This window comes from Populus trichocarpa, chromosome 16, assembly GCF_000002775.5.
Source record: "Populus trichocarpa isolate Nisqually-1 chromosome 16, P.trichocarpa_v4.1, whole genome shotgun sequence".
Taxonomy (NCBI): Eukaryota; Viridiplantae; Streptophyta; class Magnoliopsida; order Malpighiales; family Salicaceae; genus Populus; species Populus trichocarpa.
The window spans coordinates 10815899-10838861 of NC_037300.2; the positions used below are offsets into that span (position 1 = coordinate 10815899).

The 22963-nt window shown below is 30.6% G+C and overlaps 1 protein-coding gene across 1 annotated transcript; it reads left to right on the top strand.

The window, feature by feature from the left end:
- The first annotated feature begins 8021 nt into the window (after nucleotides 1-8021).
- Nucleotides 8022-10738, top strand: LOC7468840 (uncharacterized). The gene is made up of 5 exons (XM_002322897.4): nucleotides 8022-8779; nucleotides 8891-9214; nucleotides 9340-9706; nucleotides 9864-9983; nucleotides 10095-10738. Exons 1-5 carry the CDS (start codon nucleotides 8417-8419, stop codon nucleotides 10211-10213), a joined length of 1293 nt encoding a protein of 430 aa, XP_002322933.3. The 5' UTR covers nucleotides 8022-8416; the 3' UTR covers nucleotides 10214-10738.
- The last annotated feature ends 12225 nt before the right edge of the window (nucleotides 10739-22963 follow it).

The following is a 22963-nucleotide window of genomic DNA, read 5'->3' on the forward strand; positions in this document are numbered from 1 at the left end:
GCACCTGGGGTGCGTTGTCTTTTCTATTTATTAGTCAATAAGTGTTGTTAGGTTTGGCTCAACCATGTGACCAGTTAGTTTTTATGTCTAGCTTGTAGAGGTAGGCCAAAGCCTAAACCGAATAGCTTGTTGTTTAGTGTTTTTTTAATGGTGTTATCATTTCCCCCCTAATTTTTAAAACATTTTATGTTTGAAAGACTTGATAGTAAATGAAATAAAACACTCATTATGTTACTGTAACTCATGATCTTGAGTTATACGTCTCTTTTTTGTATGTTTTGCTCTTACGGTCTTACCATTATTTTTTAATGCTTTATTTGCACTTTCACATATGATTTAATTTTGTTTGGCATGTTGCCTATTTACATGCTTATGTGACCTCTTTGTTTTTCGTTAGGAGGTCACCAGGGGGAAAATAAAAGATTTTTCATAGAGTTTTTAGTCGTCATAAGTGGTTTTAACATTTGAGTTAGAAGAAAAGGATATCCAAAATAAAGAATGTTTTTACATAAAGTGAAGAGCTAGACTATGAAAGTTGGGTCATCGTAAGGATTGTGCAAATGATATTGGAGAATCAATAAAAAAAACTGTCATGATGAATATTTAGATGAATGTTTAGGGAATAACTGTGTCGGTGTAAAGATTTTTCATGGAAATTTTGTTTGGAGACATAAAGATGAGTAATATCATTTGAAAAAATATATGGATTTTATTTAGAGAGATAACATCATTTTTTTCATTAAAAAGTTCAAAAGATTTTCTTATGCAAGTAAAGATACAATTTCTAAAAACTATCTAATCTCGAGCAATGTATTATAGGATACGCCAACCTTTTTTCTCTTTTTGTTTAGGCTACATTTCCTTCTTTACAAACTATTAGAGGTAACTCTTGGTGATCAATCTTTCTATCTTTTTTTTAGAGCATAATAGTCCTTTGTATCATAGTTGTTGTTGTGATGAGTTAGATAAAATTTAGTGGGTTTTCACGTGTTGGGATTTCTTTTCATGGGAGAAGGGTATTACATAAATTTTTTTTCTTCAATGAAAATTAATACCTAAGTGCGTGTGATGGTTAGAGGTTTTTTAATGCTTTATTTGCACTTTCACATATGATTTAATTTTGTTTGGCATGTTGCCTATTTACATGCTTATGTGACCTCTTTGTTTTTCGTTAGGAGGTCACCAGGGGGAAAATAAAAGATTTTTCATAGAGTTTTTAGTCGTCATAAGTGGTTTTAACATTTGAGTTAGAAGAAAAGGATACCCAGAATAGAGAATGTTTTTACATAAAGTGAAGAGCCAGACTATGAAAGTTGGGTCATCGTAAGGATTGTGCAAATGATATTGGAGAATTAATAAAGAAACTGTCATGATGAATATTTAGATGAATGTTTAGGGAATAACTGTGTGGAGACATGAAGATTTATTTAGAGGTGTAAAGATTTTTTATGGAAATTTTGTTTGGAGACATAAAGATGAGTAATATCATTTGAAAAAATATATGGATATTATTCAGAGAGATAACATTGTTTTTTTCATTAAAAAGTTCAAAAGATTTTCTTATGCAAGTAAAGATACAATTTCTAAAAACTATCTAATCTCGAGCAATGTATTATATGATACGCCAACCTTTTTTCTCTTTTTGTTTAGGCTACATTTCCTTCTTTACAAACTATTAGAGGTAACTCTTGGTGATCAATCTTTCTATCTTTTTTTTAGAGCATAATAGTCCTTTGTATCATAGTTGTTGTTGTGATGAGTTAGATAAAATTTAGTGGGTTTTCACGTGTTGGGATTTCTTTTCATGGGAGAAGGGTATTACATAAATTTTTTTTCTTCAATGAAAATTAATACCTAAGTGCGTGTGATGGTTAGAGGTGGTGCATTTATAAGTTCAAGAAATGTTAGTCAATCACAAATGAATCTTTTTGTACTCTTTTTGGATACCCTAGAACTACCAGGAGATTGATGAAGTTCAAGAGATTCTATTCTTGAAACCGAGAATGTCCTTGTCTGGTCACACTTGTTTTTTTCTATTTAAAAGCAGTTTTTCATTGCTTATTTCACTTTAAAGAGAGTTTGATCGGGAAGAGCGTATGGTTGTTTCCACAAAGAATAATTATAGACCTTACTAATTAGAGCTTTAGTGAAAATAGATTTGAGAAGACTTTCTACGTTGAGCATTTCATTGTCAAACCTTTAGAGATATGCTTTTATCTTCTCGTTATGTGATGGTGAAGAGCTCAGTTGTGCTTTTTTTAGTTAGTATCTTTGTACTAAAATGAGAGGTTAATTTAGTATATAGATCATTAAAGTCAAGGATGGAGCCAGGTTTTAGGCTATGATACCTTATTCGAGTAGATCTATGGAATATTGTTGGAAAGTTTATACACATATTATTACTATTTTGTGTTGCTAGTTCCAAGTTGTTTCATATTTTTTATAAGTGTTCTATTAGGTTTGCAAGTTCATCATAGTTATGTAAGTTCATCTTTGTGGACATGTAATTTTTAGAGAGACATGCATATAGTAACCAATGAAAAATTAGAGAATATCCCACTTGATATGGGAGGTGTTCATTCTTAGGATCTCATACGATTCTGATCTCTTTTCATGTCGAGATCTTTTTCAATAAGAAGTACATGAGTAAGATTTGAAGGGAGATCGGTGGCGGTAACTACTCCTAAAAACTAGGACTTGTTGAGGCTCTACTTTTTTATATTTAGAGTTCATATTTGGAGCATCTAATTTGAGAACATTTTTCCTAGTAGGAGTGGCTTTTTCAAAGGGTTAAAGTACAGATGTTCTAATACCTATTTAATTACTACCTTATTCCTTCAAGGAATTAGAGTTGTCTACGTGTACTTATAATACATAAAAAGGAGCTACTTAGAGTACAGGTTCCTTCAAGAATTGTTTTTAGAAAAGGAGTGAAATGACAAGTCATCTTCTCTAGCAAATGACGCATCGTCTTTAGTTCATCTCCAACCATATGAAGTGGTAAAAAAAGTCAGGATTTCAACTTATTGGGCTTAAAAACTTAGCATTAATAAACTCATTTATGGTCTTAAATGTTGAAAAAAAATTGATCCTAAAATGTAAAATCAACCTAAATCCAAAAAACTTCCCAAGCTCCGATATACTTTTTCAAGCAAGATAAATATCAAAAAACATCTCACTGAAACTTCTCTCATTGAAATAAACTCATTGACACCAAGAAAGCCTTTTTATGGTCAGAATATAGTCAACATTAATTTTCTTTCTCCTTTATTATTTCTCGATGATTCTTTCTCTTCTCTTTTAAACTAGGGACCGAGATGGGAACAAAATAAAGTTTTAGACTAAATGTTTGATCCCTAAGACTGAAAAGGAACTTTAACAAAAACCCAATGCAAATTTTAGCAAAAAGATAGAGGAACCCGGGGGTATTTTTGTTATTTTACTATTATTAAAAATATTGAATATACAAAAAAACCTCCAGACAAATTATGTGAGATTAGATTAGTCATTTAGTTTTTTATTAAACAATAAAATTACTAATTTAATCACAAAATAAAATAATACAATGCCTACTACTCAGGGTTATTTTTATCTTTTTGGTTTTTTAAGAATAGTTCAATTATTTTTATGCCTTTAAAGAAAAAAAATCAATATAACTCTCTCACAATGGTTTTTTTTATTATTTTATATTGGTTTTGTTATAAAAATAAAGGTTACTTAGAGGCATTATTGTAATTGATATATATTAAATATTATTAAAAAAACCTTTTGGTGTGTGCATGTGGATGACTCCCGTGTCGTTCAAGCGGCGCGTACAGAGTCGTCCGGCTTGGATGGTATTGGCGCCCTCAACATGATGAGATGACGCATGCTCAAAATGCTTATTTAGTTTGACGCTAATGATTGTTTTTTTTCTTTTTCTCTCTCCGCCTTAAATTTTATGCCGCCACGTTAAAAAATTCAGACCAACCCCTGCAATTTATTTTTCCTTCATATTTGATCTATCATTTTGACTACTATTTTTTTATTTTTGAATTATTTATAAAATTATAAATATTTTTCAATTTCACCATTTACTATTTTTTAATATATGAATGATCTAACAAATTAAAAATGTTTTTAAATTTCACCCTTATGATTTTTTAATCTTTCAAATTTGGTCCCTATTCTTTTGATTGCTATTAGTTTTGTTTGGGATTATTTTTTAAATTGTTTTTCAGTTACGATTTTATCCTTCTTGGGTTTTTTTTTCCTATCAAATTTTATCCTCATTCTTTTTGTTGCTATCTTCTTTGCTTTTACAAGTTGTTTTTTATTAACATTCTTCCACAATTCTATTCTTCAAAATTAAATTGGTTAGGAATTAAGCTTCGTGATTGAACTCGGGTCTAAGATTTCATGGTTTTCGAGTTGTAGAGATTAGATCAGGTTTAGAAGGTATGATCATGTTTGCTTGTTTTTCCTTTTTTTTTTTAAAAAAACTGATGTTTTCTTATTTTTATCCTTTGTTTTTTTAGATTTGCTTTGTTATTTTTTTATGGTTTGTCTTCTATAGGGTTAGCTCCGGGTTCATGAATAGAATCATCGGTTTTAAAGGTTAACACAAATTCACTTTGTTTTGTTTGTTTCTTTTAAATTGATTTATTTCAATTTCTATCTTTCTGAACCTTTTTTTTTCTATTTTTTTTCTAAGAAATTATTTCAATCTTATATCCTTGGTTGTGGAATTTGTGATTTCACTCAGTTTAATAGAGATTTTTAAAATTATTTTTTTATATAGTTCCATTATTTAATATTGGGTTGTTTGATAATATGAATGAAATCAAGTCCACTTGTTTTTACTTATTTTTCTTTGTTATATTTTTTTTGCTAATTTATTTATTATTATTATTTATTTATATTATTAATTTAATCAATAACTCGGGTATTATTATATTGACTCAATTTCTCTCGGCAGAGAGCTAGCAACAAATCTAGTAATTTGCTATTTGCCTGAGCAACATAAACAACGTAGCAATCATCATCCATTTGTTTTCTTACTATTAGATCTTGACTGTAAAAGTATGATCGGAACAATTTGTATGCATTCGATAATAAATTCCGTCCTGATTAGATGTTAATCAGGCCATTCTCATTCGAATGAATCCGTTCATATAAAATTAATTTTCCTGTTATCTTGCTAATTAACAAATCAGATTTAATCACAACATCGCCATGATCATGAACTCATTTAAGGTTTATTTGACAATGTGACATGACGTGGTTAAAACTCCATCTTATCTCCAGAATTCTTTTAAAAAATATTTAATTAATCATATACTAAAAGCATTATTTTAAAACTTTGATTAAATAATTTTATAATCAATAGTTTTTTTTTAATTTATTTTTTCAAATCACAATCACTAAACTATCATAATGCTAAATACAAACATAACTTTAATAGTGGTTATTTTGTTAGTAAATGAGCCTGTATTTTAAAAGGATTTCTTTTAAAAAAAAATTAGTACGATAAATTAAAAAGTTTTGGCATAATAAAAATCATTTGAAAAATATTTGGTCAAATAGCATGCTTTCACATTGTCGCGCTTCAGAATAGCAACATTGAAACACGTCGTGTTTTTGAAATACGACAACTGTCAATTGGTCAGTCGGTTGGATATGGTTGTATAATTAGTCGATCTTTTCACACAAAAATCATAATTTTATGAATTTTTCTTTCAAATATATTTTATGAGTAAAAATATACATCTTTGTCCAACTTGTTGACTAAAAAAAAGACTTCAATTAAAATCTTAAAAAAATATTATTCACGCATTAGTTCTCATGAGTGATTCTGAGTAGTTAGATATGAATCTGTTATAACTAGATAAAGATTTGTCATGACCAGATTACTCAGATAGCCTAACAGATGCGTTTATGTACCAATATGACAGGTCTAAGCCCATGAGAAGGTCTGGTTGTGCCAGATCAGAATGACAACTCAAAATAAAAATAACTTTTGATTCGACCGTTGGATCGTGCTTAAAAATTTATAGGAGTTTAAGGATGTTGTTTTCAAGTAGCCATGAAATTGCTACTCCGACTATCGAATCTTGAGATCTTAAAAATTTCACCCTAAAATCCTAGTTGTGATAATTATATAATTTTTCTTATGAATCTAGTCGAGCAGTTTAATAAATCAATCTACTGATTAAGCTTGCACCATGTATTAATAAAATTTTTATCACGTTTGACATCCAAAAGTTTGTTTCTCGCCAAATTTTTTTACTTGTGTATTATTTCAGCATTTATTTACATTTTACAAGCTAATTGCCCAATTGATGCATTTTACAATAGTGAAATTTATTTTACTATTGTAGCGTGTACTCACGTGAAAAACCAGGAAAACATATCGTTATGCGCTCAGTCGACAGCGTCCAAAGCCAGAAGAACACAGGGCATTTTTCGTAAAATAAGGCCTCATTAAAAGAAGAAAAACGTGAACTGATCAAACCGAAACAGCAGCAAAACCAGCAAAAACCAGAACTCAAATGGCAAAAAACAGCCAGTCTTGTCAAAGGGTAAAACGATCTTTCACCATAATAGGATAAAGGTAAAAGCTTAACCATTGCCTTGGACTCTGTAATGTTTATCCCAATTTCAAAGACCCATCATCCTCTACGAGGGAAGATCCTTCTGCGCCAAGCTTGATCCTAACACAGGCCTTGTCTGCAGAAAAAGGATGTGTCATGTGTGCCGTGCATGGCGTCCTCCTCCTCGTCGCCGATCAGAGACCTTAGGGTTTCAGAAACAAAACAAGGCTACTTCTGTAACTTTCACTACTACCCCACCTCTGTAAATACGTGGAGAAACGAAGGGCAACCAAGTCCAAAGAATCTTGATTGGGATCAATAGCTTACTGGCAAAGCATCCTGGCCTGCCAAGTGGACCGCAAAGAAGGACAAATGTCTGTCACGCTGACAAGCGAATGAAAGTTTCATGAGGAGCCACTGCTTCCCACGTCGTGCAAAGCGGTTGAGATTTGTTACACCACCCCACCCTCACAGCTCACTCCTCCTAGAAAATTAAGCAAGAGCATTTTGGGTGATCAATATTTCTCTCCTTGTACACTTCTATCCTTTTTTTTTTTTTTAATTTTACTAATCTTACTTTCTATGGCGTGTAGACTTCTTTTCATGTTTTTGTTTTGTTTTTCTTGCTTCCTTCTCTTAATTTCTAAGATATAAATAGCCTAAAGATAATTAAAAATTAAAAGATGTATTTTTAAAAATATGATTGGGAGTGTACTTACAGTTGTTTTTCAAATTACTTTTTATTCGAAAAAATATCAAAATAATATACATATTTTTTTAAAAAAATTATTTTTAATATCAACACATTAAAATGATATGAAAACACAAAAAATATTAATTTGAAGCAAAGAAAAAAATAAATTTTTTTTAATTTTTTTCAAAATTGCAACAGGTTATAACTATTTAATGATCAGCTAAATAGTGATGTTGAGAAAGTCTAAGGGTATTTAAAAGTGTGGTAGCGGTTGCTTTTCAAAGTATTTTTCACTCAGAAATGCATCAAAATAATATTTTTTTTATTTTTTAAAAATTATTTTTAACACCAGTACATCAAAATAATATGAAAATATTAAAAAATATTAACTTAAAACAAAAAAATAAATTCAATTTTTTAAAAAAATATTTTTAAAATGAAAAACAAACAAACAAACTGGTTTTAAGGGACTGGAAGTGAACGTCTATGGGCCTGTAAGGACAAGAATGAAGTTTGCTAGAAGAATTTCTAAAGAAAAACCCTGGCCTGTCACATGCATGCCAAATGCCTCTCGACTCTTACATGGACCCCACTCACTACCTCTGCCCTCTAATACCTTACCTGGCTGCAACTCTGTACGGGCCCCACCTCTTTGACCCTGGTAGTAGGAGTACTGGAGAAGTGTAGAGCCCGCGCGTGGTCCCCGCTTTACTACTTTGCGATATGGATTTAATCATTTGTTCTCTCACAACATCTCTTTACCCTTCTCTTCTCTTTACTGCTTTCGGGCTTCTACAAATACAGATTGCTGCGACCGCTCTTCTCCTCTTTCGCTATCTCCTTTAATTCTCCCAAGTGAAGTTGAAAGATACGAGATTTTTGTGTTACAAGAAGGGCCCAGAGAGGCTTGCATTTGATTAAGCACAAGCACAGGTCTCTCCTCTCCTCTCCTCTCCTCTTAAAGCCCCTTCTGTTCTCTTCCCTAACCTTGCAAATCCAGCGAACTCCAACTGGGCTTGTTATCATTAAAGCTTGAGAAAGCAGCAAATAAAAACACCCGATACTTCAAAAGCACCAGCACTCACCAATTCCCACTTCCACTGATATTTTTGTTTTGTTAACGAGGTGCTACTTTATCTATATTTTAAACATGGCAGAGAGTTTGGATAACGGTGAGTTTTGGCTGCCTCCTCAGTTTCTCTTAGACGACGATACTGTACTTATGGAAAAGAATACTGCTAATAACTTGAAGAACTGGAGTACCAAGGACGTCTTTGGCTACTCTGAAACTGAGTATGGCAAATCTTCGGTCCCATACGAGTTTCCTTATGGATTTGGTTCCTTTGGATTTTCTTCGGATCTCAGTTCTCCTGTTGAGTCTGTGGTTGGCTCTACTGAGACAGAGAGTGACGAAGAAGATTACCTGGCTGGGTTAACTCGCCAAATGGCTCACTCCACCCTTGAAGATGATTTCAAGAGAAACGACCTCCCTTGCGGCACCGAAAAGACTAAGGTATTGCTTCCTTTATGTTTCTTTTTAAAGTAGGACAACCTACTCTGGTTTTTGTGATTATGTTTTTTTGGGGCTAATGTTCGGGTCTTGGATTTTTTGCCTGATTTGCAGGGTTGGGTTTTGTCTGGATCGCCTCAATCAACGCTATGTGCAGTTGGAAGCAGGTGCGGTTGTAGACAAGGGTCTAGCCGTGGAAGCTCGAATGGGTCTTCACCTCCAGCAACTTGGGATCTGCTGTACGAGGCTGCAGGAGAAGTAGAGAGGATGAAAATGAACAACGAAGAAGGATGTTGCTTTAACAGTCAAAGTAGAGGACTATCAGGTCCACCAAGAAAACCCCCTCCAATCTCTATTCCATCGAAAAATCCCATCTCAGACGTTAGTCTCTACCAACAGCAGCAGTCCCTTGCTTACCAGAAGTTGCAGGCATCTCAAGTAATATGCCAAACAGTGCCTTATTGTACTTTCACTTATTTCTTTTTAAAGATAGAAGAGAGGCTCCTACTTTTGCTGATTACTAATTGAGGCCTGTGCTCTGTTTGTTCTTATTCAAATTTTAGCAACTGAGACGACAAGTGATGATGCAGCAGCAGCAGCAGGGTGTTTGGGGAGGGCAAAACAACATTTTAGGGACTGGAGTATTGTTTCCTCAAAAGCCGCATCAGACCCAGCCAGTGGTCCAAAACAGAGGGAGGAATATTACTAGTGTTGGTAGAGGACCATTGGGTTTGTCTGCATCTGCTTGGCCGCCTCTACAAAACATAACACAGCAACAGCAACATCTCCAACAGCAGAACAACAATCATGGTGGTTCGGGCATGCGGGCTGTTTTCCTTGGTAATCCTGGAGGGAAAAAAGAATGTGCTGGTACTGGGGTTTTCTTACCTCGTCAAATCGGTACCCGAACTGAATCTCGCAAGAAGCAAGGTCTGCTCTCCCTCTCCTTTGCCTTCTGTTTCATTTAACTCTGATTAAAAACTTTGGACCCTGGTGCCATTTATTCATATTTTCTTTTAACCCTATTTATTCTGGAATATGTTTAGGTTAATACTAATTTTGGTTCTTGTGACTGATATTATGACAGGGTGTCCCACTGTTTTGCTTCCAGCGAAAGTGGTGCTGGCTCTCAACTTGAATTTGGAAGGAATGGGTGCTCAGGCCCAGTTCCAGCCTCGTTTTAATGGAAGTTTCACAACTGACAGTGGTAAATATTGTCTGCCTCCACATTTTGATGTAATTATTAAGTATTTCTTTCTTATTACAGGATTAACCAGACTAATTTTTTGTTTTGTTTGTTTTTATATGGCGTGTGAAGATACCGCTGCTGCAAGGCCTCGCAGCAATAACATTCTCTCTCATCAGAAACATCGCAATGGCAGGCCACAACCAGTAATGAGCAACGAAGTCAGCTTACCCTCGGAATGGACTTATTGACCCACCATTTCTTCTGGGTGTTTCACAACTAGTGTTGGTTTTTGTTTTTAGTTAGGAAGCCTAAATGAAACTTGGAAGGTTAGAAGAAAAAAGAATGAAATTTGGATGATGATGTTAGAAGGTCACTCTAGGAAAGATAGTGAAAGGAGAAGGAAAAAAAGAAAAGAAATTGATTCGATGTTATGGTTGATGAAAGAAAGATGTGAAGACATGTTTTTTGGGGTAGAACTAGGAGAAATAATTTAATTTTCTATTTTCAGGAAGTCAGCAGCAGCTTTTTGTTCGTGTTGTATGGCTCAAGGGACGAGAAAGTGGACTGGGGATGCTATATTTTGTTGTTTTTTTTTGGGGGGGATGGGCGGAACCATGTTCTGCAGCGGAAAACACTACCATCTTCTCTTTCGATGAACATGGTATATCAACAAATGTTTGTTAGTCCTTCTCTGTAAAAGTTCATTTCAGCCTGTCCTGTCCACCCACTCCAAAGCCATTGATGAAGTGATAAAAGAATATATTTTTTCTCAAGTCTCTCTCTCTCTCTCTCTCTCTCTCTCTCTCTGTGGCTTGCTTCTTCTTCCAGATAGCAATTGCCTTGTTGTTGGTGATGAAGTTTTTAATTGTGTGCGCCTGTGTCAGCTGTTTTTGTTTTCGAATATAATAGTAATTAGAGCAGTATTCGTTTATTATTTACTTTTGAATGCCTTCTGTTTTTCCGGAGGAATGGCTGCCCATACGGCGCCGAACATGCTTTAATGAGGAAACTAATCACAGCTGTACTTCCAGTTTCCAATCTTCTTAAAAGGTTCTTGCTTTCTCCTAGGTCCGGTCGTGTTCGCAATTAACCTTAAAATCTTTTAGAGCGTGTTTGTGAATCATAAAAACATGGGAAAAAATTATTTTTGATATTAATATATTAAAAAATTATTATGTTTAATACTAGGATATCAAGATTATAAAAATAAAAAATATAATTTTAATATTTTTTTATTTAAAATAAAATGCAGTTTCGACCATGAAAACAAACAGAATTTTGTCTAATTAATTTTTTTAAGTTGTAAATTATAAAAAAGATAAATCAAGGTTTAAAGTATTTTTTTTAATTTTTCAAATTATTTTAATATGTTAATATTAAAAATAAAAAATTAATTTAATATATTTTTAAAACAAAAATATTTTTAAAAACAAAGTTTATCGTCATCCACCCCGTAAATGGTCTCGTGAGCTAACATTGACAAAACAAATGATACCATACCAATTAAATGCAGTTTATCAATATCTGTAAAAAAGTCTAATGTAAATATGATTTTTCTTAGGACTGAAGGATAGGGGGAGTAAATGAGAGTAGGCGTTGCTTCGAAATGAAGTATCTTCTCCAAGTAGTAAACTAGACTAGCCAGTAGTCCCTACTGCAACTAGCCGACTTGAGCTGTAAATAGAAGTGGGCCATCGCGTGTATGTTTCGCTTTTACACGTGTCAAACACATCTTCTTTTCGTATCTCAATTTTTTCACGCTGGAAGCCTGATTTTTTTCTCTGATTTGCCTCTGGGATGTAGACTATAAACAGAAGCTAAAGCATGCCGGGTTGCTTTCACCGGATGGCCATCAAGGACCATACGTTGCCGGCGAAGTGGTGTGTGTACGCGGCTTTAGCCACGTCGTCGGCCGTGCACTTTTGATTCACGTGGAGCGCACTACTTTTGTCTTGTGCTGTGGGGTTGCCTTTTTCTTGCTGCGTCGGTTGATGTGTGTCCTTTGCGATGGTCGTGCATGTTGTGCTTATTTCGTGTGTTTGTGCTTTGACTAGGTCAAGTTCATGTGCCCGTGCCGCCCCCGTACTATTCACAGCTTTCTTGTTTTCTCTCTTCATTGGCTTCATCCAAGGTTGTTAAAATCACGATTTTAACACGGCACGGAAAATACAAAACAAACTCGGATCGTAAAAACGGATCGTAAAATCGTAAAAAAATCGTAAGGAATTTTAAAATACATTAAAAAAAATCCATGCTTCAAATAAAAATTCATACACAGTTCAAGCACCTTAAAATACATGCTTCAAATAAAAATATTTTTATTTTTTCAAGATTTTTAAACAAAAATATATATTGAAATAAAGTTATTTTGGAGGAAAAAATCAAATTGAATCTCGTTCGGTTTTTGACCAAGTCAATTAGATCATGAATTGATTTACTAATCAACTAGGTTAGACTGGTTTGCCTTACAATTGGTTCTATTTTAAACTAGACTCGAGTCAGGTTTAGACCGGCAGACCAACAATTAACTCACCATGTTGAGTTTTATAACAATGACTACAAGTTTTGATCATTATGGTTTGTTCTAAATTCAGAAATTAGATTTAAAATTAGAATATAACTATCATTCCATTTCCAAATTGAATTTCACATTCTAATTTTATTTGAGATATAATAATAGCAAGATGAAGGGCATGGAAAAGAAAACAAACATGATTTTTCATGTCGTTTTGAATTCTTAAGAGAACCAACTAACCAAGCATGTACATGAGGCCATGACTATCTCTGCTCAGAAACTGACGAGGCAAAAACAACATAAGCTTCATTGACAGAAAACTATTTTGCTTTTCAAATTTTAGTTTTCTAATTATTTTTTTGTTTTTATTTTTGGTGAGAATTTGAAAAAAAAAACAAGTTTATTTATTAAAAATCAAGAGGAATTTTTTCAACAATAAAATAAAAGTTATATCAAAATTACAACTATTTTTCATAAAAAAATATAATATAAATTATAATAGTCTTTTTAATATTTTATAGTTGTGATCGTAAGATATTTATTTTATTTTATTTAAATTAAAAATTACAATAGAAAATTTTTATTGTTAACCAAAAACAAAATCTTTACATTATATTCATTATAAAAAATAAATTAATAACACTAATTAAATATAAAAATATAAAAAATAATTTTAATATTTTATATTGCTAAAAGTGTGTGTGTGTGTAAACTATATTATTCATGCTTTTTAATTTGAAAAATAATGAAAACAATTGTGAATAACATTGAATTGAGTTCCGCTTTTAACAGGATAAATAATTCCTTTGCTTTTGATTTGTGTGTGTACTGTGTAATAGGCTTGCTGTGTAATAAGCTTGCTTGACACCTGGAACTATTGGCCAATTGCTTGACACCTGGAACAGTGACTCACAAGTCACAATTGGCCAATTGCTGTTTTGAGCTGAAAACGTGAAATCGGGGGTGAAATCGCGTTTTTGCGCGATTTCACCCGATTTTAACGATTTTACCTGATTTTAATTCGATTTTATCTATTTTCGAGTTTTATGAACGATTTAGCACGTTTAGCCTATATTGACTCGTAAAATCGTACGATTTTACGAGTTGAATCGCGATTTTAACAACCTTGGCTTCATCCATGTTTTTATTCAGGCTGAGATGACTCGGTTTTGAGAATTAAAATTATTGTTAATTTTCACTTTTTAGTTTGAGCGAATTTCGATTTTTTATTATAAAATGAAGAAAGGAAGAAATACTTAATTTTAAATGCAAGTTTTAGAAATAAAAAAATTATTGAAGCTCCAAATTAACGAAACTATAAAACACACACAGACATAAAACATTGCAACAGTGAAATTGTGTTTGTCCTTGGAAGAAAAATTAAGAGACCTCGAGGTTGGGGTATTAGCTATTAAAGGATTGTCAAAGGATATACGTATCTTTTCAGCTTTTCTAAGCACTAAAACGATTAAATTATCTCCTAAAATAAAAAAAGAAAATACAAGTATTTATTAAGGGTGTTTCTCTAAACATTTTTTCCCTTGGATTCAAGAAAAAATAAGTCATACGTCCAAGTTTTTATTGTCATTTTGTAATGATTTTTTCATTAATTCCATGTTAATAAAAGGGCATTTTGATCCTTTTATTTTGAATAATTAATATCAATATTCAAAATGCTACTATTGCATGCTCTTCATGCGTTAGCCCATGAGGAGCATTACGTTTTTTTGGTGGCATGTGCGATGTTTTTTAGTGGCCAAACTTGCCTTTTTGTTATGTTGATAGAAGCACTTTCACATCGTCTTTCTTCTAATGTAGTGTGTGTTGGTGACGAGGCGGGGCAGTTTATCACCGATGAACCTTTTTTTTCTTCTCTCCTCCCTAAAAGTACTGGTTAGTCCTCTTTATTTTATGGTATTTTGATTTTGTCCTTATTCTTTTGATTTCTAGTTTTTATTCTTCACCATTTTATAAAAGTTTTATTTGATTTTTTTTTTGTTAAAGTTTTTAGTCTTTCCAATTTAACCTTTCAATTTATTTTTTATTTTGATTTATTTTGATTTTCACTCTCAATCTTTTATATATATTAGATCATTTTGTGTAATTAAATTTTTTTTTTTCTTGTTTCATCATTCAATGTTTGATTTGATGGAAATTATTCTTCTTGGTTTTTTTTTATGGTGCTTTTGGTTTAATGACTCAAGTTATGAGTTTGAAAAGTTAACGCGAGTTGATATTTTTTTGACTTTTTTTTTTGGTTTAATTGTTCAACATGGATTTTTTTTAAAAAAAAAAACATATTGACTTTGCGGTTTTATTTAATTTATTTTCTATCGTGTTATCCTAATTTCATAACCTAGACAACGAGTTTTGTCGGTTAACTCATGTTGGCTCGCTTTTTATTACCCCAGTTACATGTCCATAACACTAACTCGGGCCAAATTTTTTTTATTGTCTAATTAAAATAAAATCAACATATTAACCTTAATCAGGATTGTAATCTTAGTAGTTTGTTTTTCCTATTTCTTTTGAACACACTTGCGACACCTAGACTATTTTTCCTCTTTTTTTATTCTAATTTTGGTTTTTATTTTAATTGATATATTTTTTAATATTTTTTAATTTATTTTTCAATTAATATCCTTCCTCTATGACTATTAATATGTCTTTACATAGATGAACTTTATTTTAAAAATAAAAAATAATTATTTTTAGATAATATTTCTAATATGTGAAGCCTTGCATGATTTTATTTCTCTATTTATTTAATTCAATTAATTTCATGTATGTGTCTATTTCTATTATCATTTGATTGAATAAAAATTTGATTTTAGTAACCAAATTCAGTAAACACAACAAATAAATGTTTCATGTTGCGAGATCAAATATCTTGATTTACATTCTTCTTTTAGTTTTTTCAATTTCATTTTGAGTTAGTTTTAGAAGTTTCATCTTTTAGTTTTCCCTTTGTTCTTCCTCACCTTCACTACTTCTTTCAAGATTGAAAACCTTAGTTTTAGAAGTTTTTAATCCTTCTTAAAAGCTTGAAACTCCTCCCTAAATCTTTAAAAGCTTCTCTAAATACTTCAATCTTCCTCTCTTAAATGTTTTAATGCAAGAAAAGTAAAGAACAATCAATTGTTGACTTCCTCCCTTCTCTATGTTTCGGCAATTCTTGGCTTCATAAGAAGCCAAGAAAGTTATTTATATGTCATGTATAATTCATATTTAGAACATTATCATTGTACTTTAATTCAGGAAATTTTTTGTTTTACCGGGTATCCTATCTTAGCCCACTTTTAAAACTTACCTTACAATGAAGTTTCAATTCATAAAACTTCATTTCTAATTATTTAATACATATTTTGTTTCTATTTTTATTTTTTTCCTATTTTATCACCGGGTTAAATTTCCAATACTTTACTAACACCATAATATTTTAACTGAAGGTTTATAAAAATTGTATTTTTTTAAAAAAAAATTAAGCGACAAAAAATGTATTAAACAATAAAAAAAAATAACGACTTGAACGTTGCGACTTAACATGTCAAACCCATAATTCGGGTCATAGACTAAAACAAGCTCAATAATATTTTTTATAGAATTTATATTTAACCTAAATATAAAATAAAAAAATTGAAAAAAAAAGACAAACAACACGTCGTCTGCTGAGGTAGTTAACATGTTGCTTGCTAGCTCAAATTCCCGCCGCCACCACAGTGGCTAAAAAATCATTGTATTGGGTTTTTCCTATTAAAAACCTAATATGTAAGTCATCTTAACCTAAAATCACCTTACCAACACCCTTAGAACATTTAGAAACCAATTCATCAACCCAAAAAACTCAATAAACGATCCAAAAACATGAAATTAAAATGGGTTGGATTTGTCTTCCTTGATTTAGATCTTTTTTAGATAATGTTGAGGCTCTAAATAATCACCATCAAGTTCATCTCATCGCATGGAACTCATAGACACAAATAACAACTATTTTGGTGGTAAAAAATTATATGAATGATGACTTTCTCTCTCAACACCTGAACTCGGTGATATCTCTCTCCCCTTTCTTGAACTAGGGATTGGAAAATAATAAAAATGAATCTTTTTATACTAAAATTGGATTACAACAAATTCTAAGGATCGAATGGGTATAATATGAAAAATTAAAGGACTAAATTGAACTTTTCACACCAACTTTGAATGCACCACCCATTTTTTATGCCTTTTCCAAATTGGTCCTACTTTTAATTTTTCCCTCGGACAACAAAAAGAAAGCAATTGGCCATCAATTTTGCAATCGAAGTACTTAATCACCAAAAAAGAATTTGGAGACCAAAATATAAAAAAAAATTCATTGCTCCAATCTATAGTGGATTGTAAGAGAGTGCATAGTAATTTCACCTCACAACTTAGTTTTTTATAACTAGTCTCGATGGTATGGGTTTGACTAAACGTTAGTTTTAAAATAATAAAATGAATATGTGAGCGTTCTCAATTGTTTTCTTTAAACTAAAAAAATTTTCAAATGAGAATTGAAAATATGACATGTGTGTTTGATGAAACTAATTGATAATCATATGTTCCAAATTAAACCATGTTTGAATTGGCATTCATCAATTAAACTTAGTGGGTCCAAACATGTCTCTGTTGTTTTGTTCAAATCATGATTAGACAAAAAAGAATTTCAAGTCATTGTTTTAATATTTTTTTTAAATGAGACGGCATAGTTTTTTTTATTGATAAGGTTTAACCCGCCAAACCTGTCATATGAGTCATAGGCTCGGTTGGGTTTAATAACTTTATTTTTTGGAATCAAGTTTTTTTATCTAATTATACGATAAAAAAAGTAAACACAGAAAGGAAAGTGCTCAAATAAAATTTTAAAAAGAAAATCATAAAGAGTTGCACAAAAAGAGCACTTATGAAATATTAAAAAATATATTATAATCCTAAAAAACAAAGTAAAGATTGAATTAAGATTCATTAAATAATATCTATAATACATTTTTAATCAATTTATTTAAATGAAGTTCAATTAAAAAATTTCAAGGCATGGATTGAATCGGAAAAAAAAATATTTCAAGATGACATCGTTTCATCTATTTTTTAAAAATATTGAGACAATGATGTTTTGGCTTGAAATGGGTTAGCCTAGCTAACCCCACAAAATCTGTAACCTGAGTTATGAATTTGCTCAGGTTTAATAATATTTTTAGAATCCACCTTTTATTTATTTATACAATACTAAAAATAGAGATTAGCAAGAAAAGGATAAGATAAAATCAAAGATGAAAATTAAAAAAAAAATAATTTTATTGAATTTAAATTTTAATCTAAGAGGAAATAGATTTGAAGGCCAAAAAAACTAGGCATCTGGGCTTGGGTGGGCTAATAATACTTGCCTATCAAATGAAAAAGCCACGCGTGTGGATTTACAAGGTCATGCTCCTTTTCGTAGGCTTAATAGGCGGACGAGACCTTTTTTTAAAAAAAAAAAGCACTTAAATGATGTGTCGTCTTGAAGCTAAATTTTTTACCATAGCAAAGGTGGTTAGAATATCAAAACTAGTTCCTTTTGAACCTCATAAATAATTTTTCAATCTATTTTAATCTAAAAACACCTAATAAACGTTCTTATAAGATAAAAAAACTAATATTTGAACTCAAAACACCTCTAAATTAGTTTTAAAAAACTAAATTAAATAAGAAAAAGAATTTTCTTTGTTAATCCCAATCTATGTTTTTTTTGGCAAGATAAATTAGAAAAAAAACCAAAATGAAACTTTTTTCGTCAAATGAAACCGTTTAACACCAATAACAACTTTTACAAAAACTTGAAATTGATCAACCAACTACTTTCTCTCTCCTTCACTATTTTTCAATGACTTTCTCTCTCCTTCCTCAAATTCAAGGACTAAAAAATAAATAAAATGAAGTTCTGGACCAAAATGGAAAAACATCCCACATGAAAAAAATATCAGAAAAAATGCTACCTAAGTAGTAAAAAGAAAACCTTGAGTTTAGACAATATATCAAATTTGATCCCTGTATCTTTTTTTCAGGCAATAAAACCGAATTGTTTTTTCAAAATTAAGCACAAAAAAAATGACGTGACTTTTTTTGCGTCTCAGGAATCCATAAAAAATTAATGAAAATGTTTTTTTCATGATCAAATGTAAAATAATTTAGTGTGAAATAATAAAATTAAAAATAAAATAAAATTTATGACAAAAAAAGAAGAAGAAGCCATATAGTACTAAAAAAGAGGGCACTTTTCTGGCAATAGTGCATTAATTATTTTTGCAATTGTAATTACAATATCCATGAACTAAGTTTTTATTTCTTTACATTAATTACTCTATGCAGTTTTAAGTTTTTATATTTTAATTTTTAACTTTATTTTTTTTTATATTTCAGTCCTTAAATGTTGATAGAAAAAAGAATAAAGTCATCAAAAAAAGGATGAGAGAGAAAGTTTTATATCGACAACATTAAAGTTTTATATCGAAAACATTTCAATCATAAAAAACTAATCTTAATATTAATGAGTTTGTCTTGTAGATGAGAGTTTAATGGTGAGGGTTTTGCCCTTCAACCATAATAGTGAAGGTTGATCGAGGTCTATAAGTTATTTTTTAATTCAGTTTGGTTGATCGAGATCTTTTAGGGTTGAAAATTAGATTATTGAGGTTTTTATAATATTTTAAAGTGTTTTCAAAAAAATAAAACTATATATTTTTTTTGTAACAAAAAAAGGAATGAAATGAATACTTCAATTCAAGAAATACATTTTTTCATCTAGAAGTTAAATCCTTCAAACACAATGGATATTTATTTCAAATACAAAATTAAATAAAAAACAGCTTCGAACCTCGAGCAACTTGTCTACTAGCAAGAAATTGTATGGCATTACTCGAGCAATTAATTTAATGTCGACTAGACAAATTGCTGCACGAACATGGTTACATGTGAACGGCAAAAGGGTCTCTACGCCTTTCCTCATGTAGAAAAGCGCCTAAATTCAGCGGTTGCTCACCCAACCAGCACCCACCCAACCAGCAATTTGTCGTACTGTGGAAACGCTCCAGCCATGATGACGGAAGCCAGGCAAAACGATGGCGACAATAATCCTGATTTATTATTGCAAAGGCAATGTTGACCTTCCACAATGTCAGGTCTCCTTTCGAGCACCGCTTTGTTTCCTAGCATAGAACATGGCGATTTGCGTGTGAACTTGAAAACGTTGGTGGCACGCAGATGGCTTTGGGAGAGACAAATTGCTATATTAATTGAGTTGGTTTCTTTTTAAGGCGGCCTGATGTTGATTAGGCCACTAATTACTGTGTTTTGTACTCTAATAGAGAGGGGCTGATTTGTTAATTTCCTTCCATGTTCTGTGGCTGAGGGTTAGCTGCTGGAACAGGCAAATGATTGTTCATCTATCTCCCCCTTGAGACCCATATTTTATGTTCTAAAGTGCACTTGAGTTGACGCTACAAGATGCTGCATCTACTTTGTTAGGCGAATACTGAGTAGATATCACTTGATCATCAGATCATTTTCTATTTTTTAACTTAGAAAAATATATTATATAAAAAAATATAATATATTTTCTACCCATTAGGTTGGTCCAGGTTTGGTACATTGCGAAAATGTTTTCTATTGCAACTAGTGGATGGTGTATTATTTTTATGTTTTTTAATATATTTATGTTAGATTTATAAAAAAAATACTTTATAAAAAATTATGAAATAAAAAATAGAGCTCTTTGATAAGATAAAACCATTTTAACTAAAGAGATGCCTTTCTTTCCCTTATTTCAAATCATTGAACTTTTATTTTTATTTTTTTAGTGCTTTTAATTCTTATTAAATATAGAACATGAAACAAAAGACTTGTATTTCTTGGTAGGAAAAAAAATCAGAAAACGAGGAATTATATTAGCAAAACAATTTGCTTCAATGGAATCCGTGATACCTCCTTCTTTCTGTGAGCTTGTTTGGCAGTGTGATTGCGGGTGCTTTTCAAATAACTTTTCGTGCTAAAATGCATGCCAATGATATTTTTTTATTTTTTAAAAATCATTTTTGACATCAGCACATCAAAACGATCCAAAACGTACAAACCATATTAAATTTTAGTAAAAAAAAAAATTCAAATTTTTTGGGAACGCAGGTTAAACCGCGTTCCCAAACATTCCCTCTGTAAATACTCTCACACTTTCCTTATTTAAGAACCTTTTGCCTCATTTGACAACTTTATAGTAAAAACAGATTTGAGAGCTTTTCTATTTTACTAGCATGTTTATTTATAAGGTATCTAAAAACATGTAATACATGTTTTGTAATGAGACCGCCACGATCTTTTAGAGTGTATTTATTTTTGAGGTAGCTTTTATGGTTATAGTTTTTAAAAAATAAGTTTTAAAAAAGTACGGTTAGCTGTGGTTAGTTGGATTTAGATACGTGTTTGGTAAAAATTATGGTTGAAGTTTAAGTGTAGCAAAAAACATGTATAAAATGTTTAGTGAAAATATGGTTGCAGTTGCTTTTCAAAGTCCTTTTTACTGGAAATGCATCAAAATAATATTTTTTTTTTAAAAAAATTATTTTTTTATACCAGCGCATCAAAATGATATGAAAACACTAAAAATATATCAATTTGAAGCGAAGAAAGAATAAAAAATTTATATTTTTTTTCAAAAATACTTTTGAAACGCAAAAACAAACATTGTTTTACGAAACTCAGTTAAAAAAGCATGTAAAAACTGTTTCATAAAAGCCCTGTTTTAAACTCAATTTTTTAATGGACCCCGCAGTATAAAACACAATTTAATTTATTATCAAATATTTTATTGCATTTGTTTAACCGCAAACACAAAAACCGGTGAAACACAAACAAAGCCTTGATAAACACACTATATTTTTACAAATATTTACTTTATCATATATATATCTTGGGAACCATGTGCTTTAGTGCTCTTCAGTACTCGTCCGCATATCCTACAAAAATATCACACGAACCGTTAATTATGAAAACTTTAGAATTAATACCATCAATCTAAAGAAAAGAAGAATACCAATAAACGTTTTTTTTTTTTTTTAAATCCTAATAGAATATTGAAAACTGCACTTCAATGAGAATAACTCCTGCAATTGAATTTATAGACGTGATTAGGAAAATAAAAAAGTATGTGGCCAATGCTAAGTATTGAAGGTATTGCAATCATTTTTAAATATTAGACGTGCGGTAATGGTTGTTTTTTAAAATATTTTTTTTTTGTAAATATATCAAAATAATATTTTTTTTTTATTTTTAAAAAATTATTTTTAATATCAGTAAATTAAAATAATCTAAAAACACTAAAAAGATATATTAATTTAAAATTTAAAATTAAAATTTTTAAAATATTTTTCAAAAATACTCTTAGAACACAAAAATAAACATATGCATGTTTGAGATTGTGATTGCGATTGCGGCATAAAATATTTTTCTATTAAAAATATATTAAAATAATATTTTTTATTTTTTTAAAATTATTTTTGATAATTGTGTATGAAAATGATCTAAAAATATATATAAAAATTATTTTTAATAAAAACAAATCCAAACGGGCACGTAATGCCATAAATGTGCTCACAAGCACCTCTAGCTGATGCCTTGGCTCGTTCTAGTTGCAGCTACAAAAGACCGTGAAACGCATCTCGCGTGATACAACAACACAAGAGTTATTTTGGAATCCTTTCTTCTCACTCATTTTTGCTCACACCACAGGAATCCTTTCTTCTCTTTTTTATTTGTCTATGGCTCAACACAATTTTGCCCCCTTTATTTAAAAAAGTTCTAATATTATCGTTGGCGATTTAGGTAACCTACTTTTCAATTTGTTTATATTTTTGAGTTATTTCAGAGTTTCTACATGAAATATCATAACAATATTTAATAAGTATTTATATAAAAATTAAGATGATAGTAAAATAATAATAATGTATCATGATGATAAAGCGGTGGTTGTTGTTGTTATTATTAAAATTATTAGATAAATTTTTAAATAAAGTATTATTTGCAAAATATTTCACAAAATTAAACATGTTAAATTAAATTTATTGTACATTAAAGATCTATATTACTAACAATAACATAATGAATATCTAACTAAATTGATATCGATAGATAATTTTTTTAAATAATTAATAGTTTGGATTGAGAATAAATATCTAAAATTCTTATTTATTAATAAATAAAATATAGATATTGTCAAATCTAACTTGAAATATATATATTAATATTATGTACATCTAAAATATTTATAGTTTAGTTATTAAATATAATATATATTAATATTGAGGTAATGAATACCTTAAATATATGTATAATACCTATAAATTTGACATTTAATATAAGATGTAAATATTAGTTTTGAATATAAATAAGATGGATATAATAGAAATCCAGCAAGTGAATACCCTAGCATGCTAAAGTT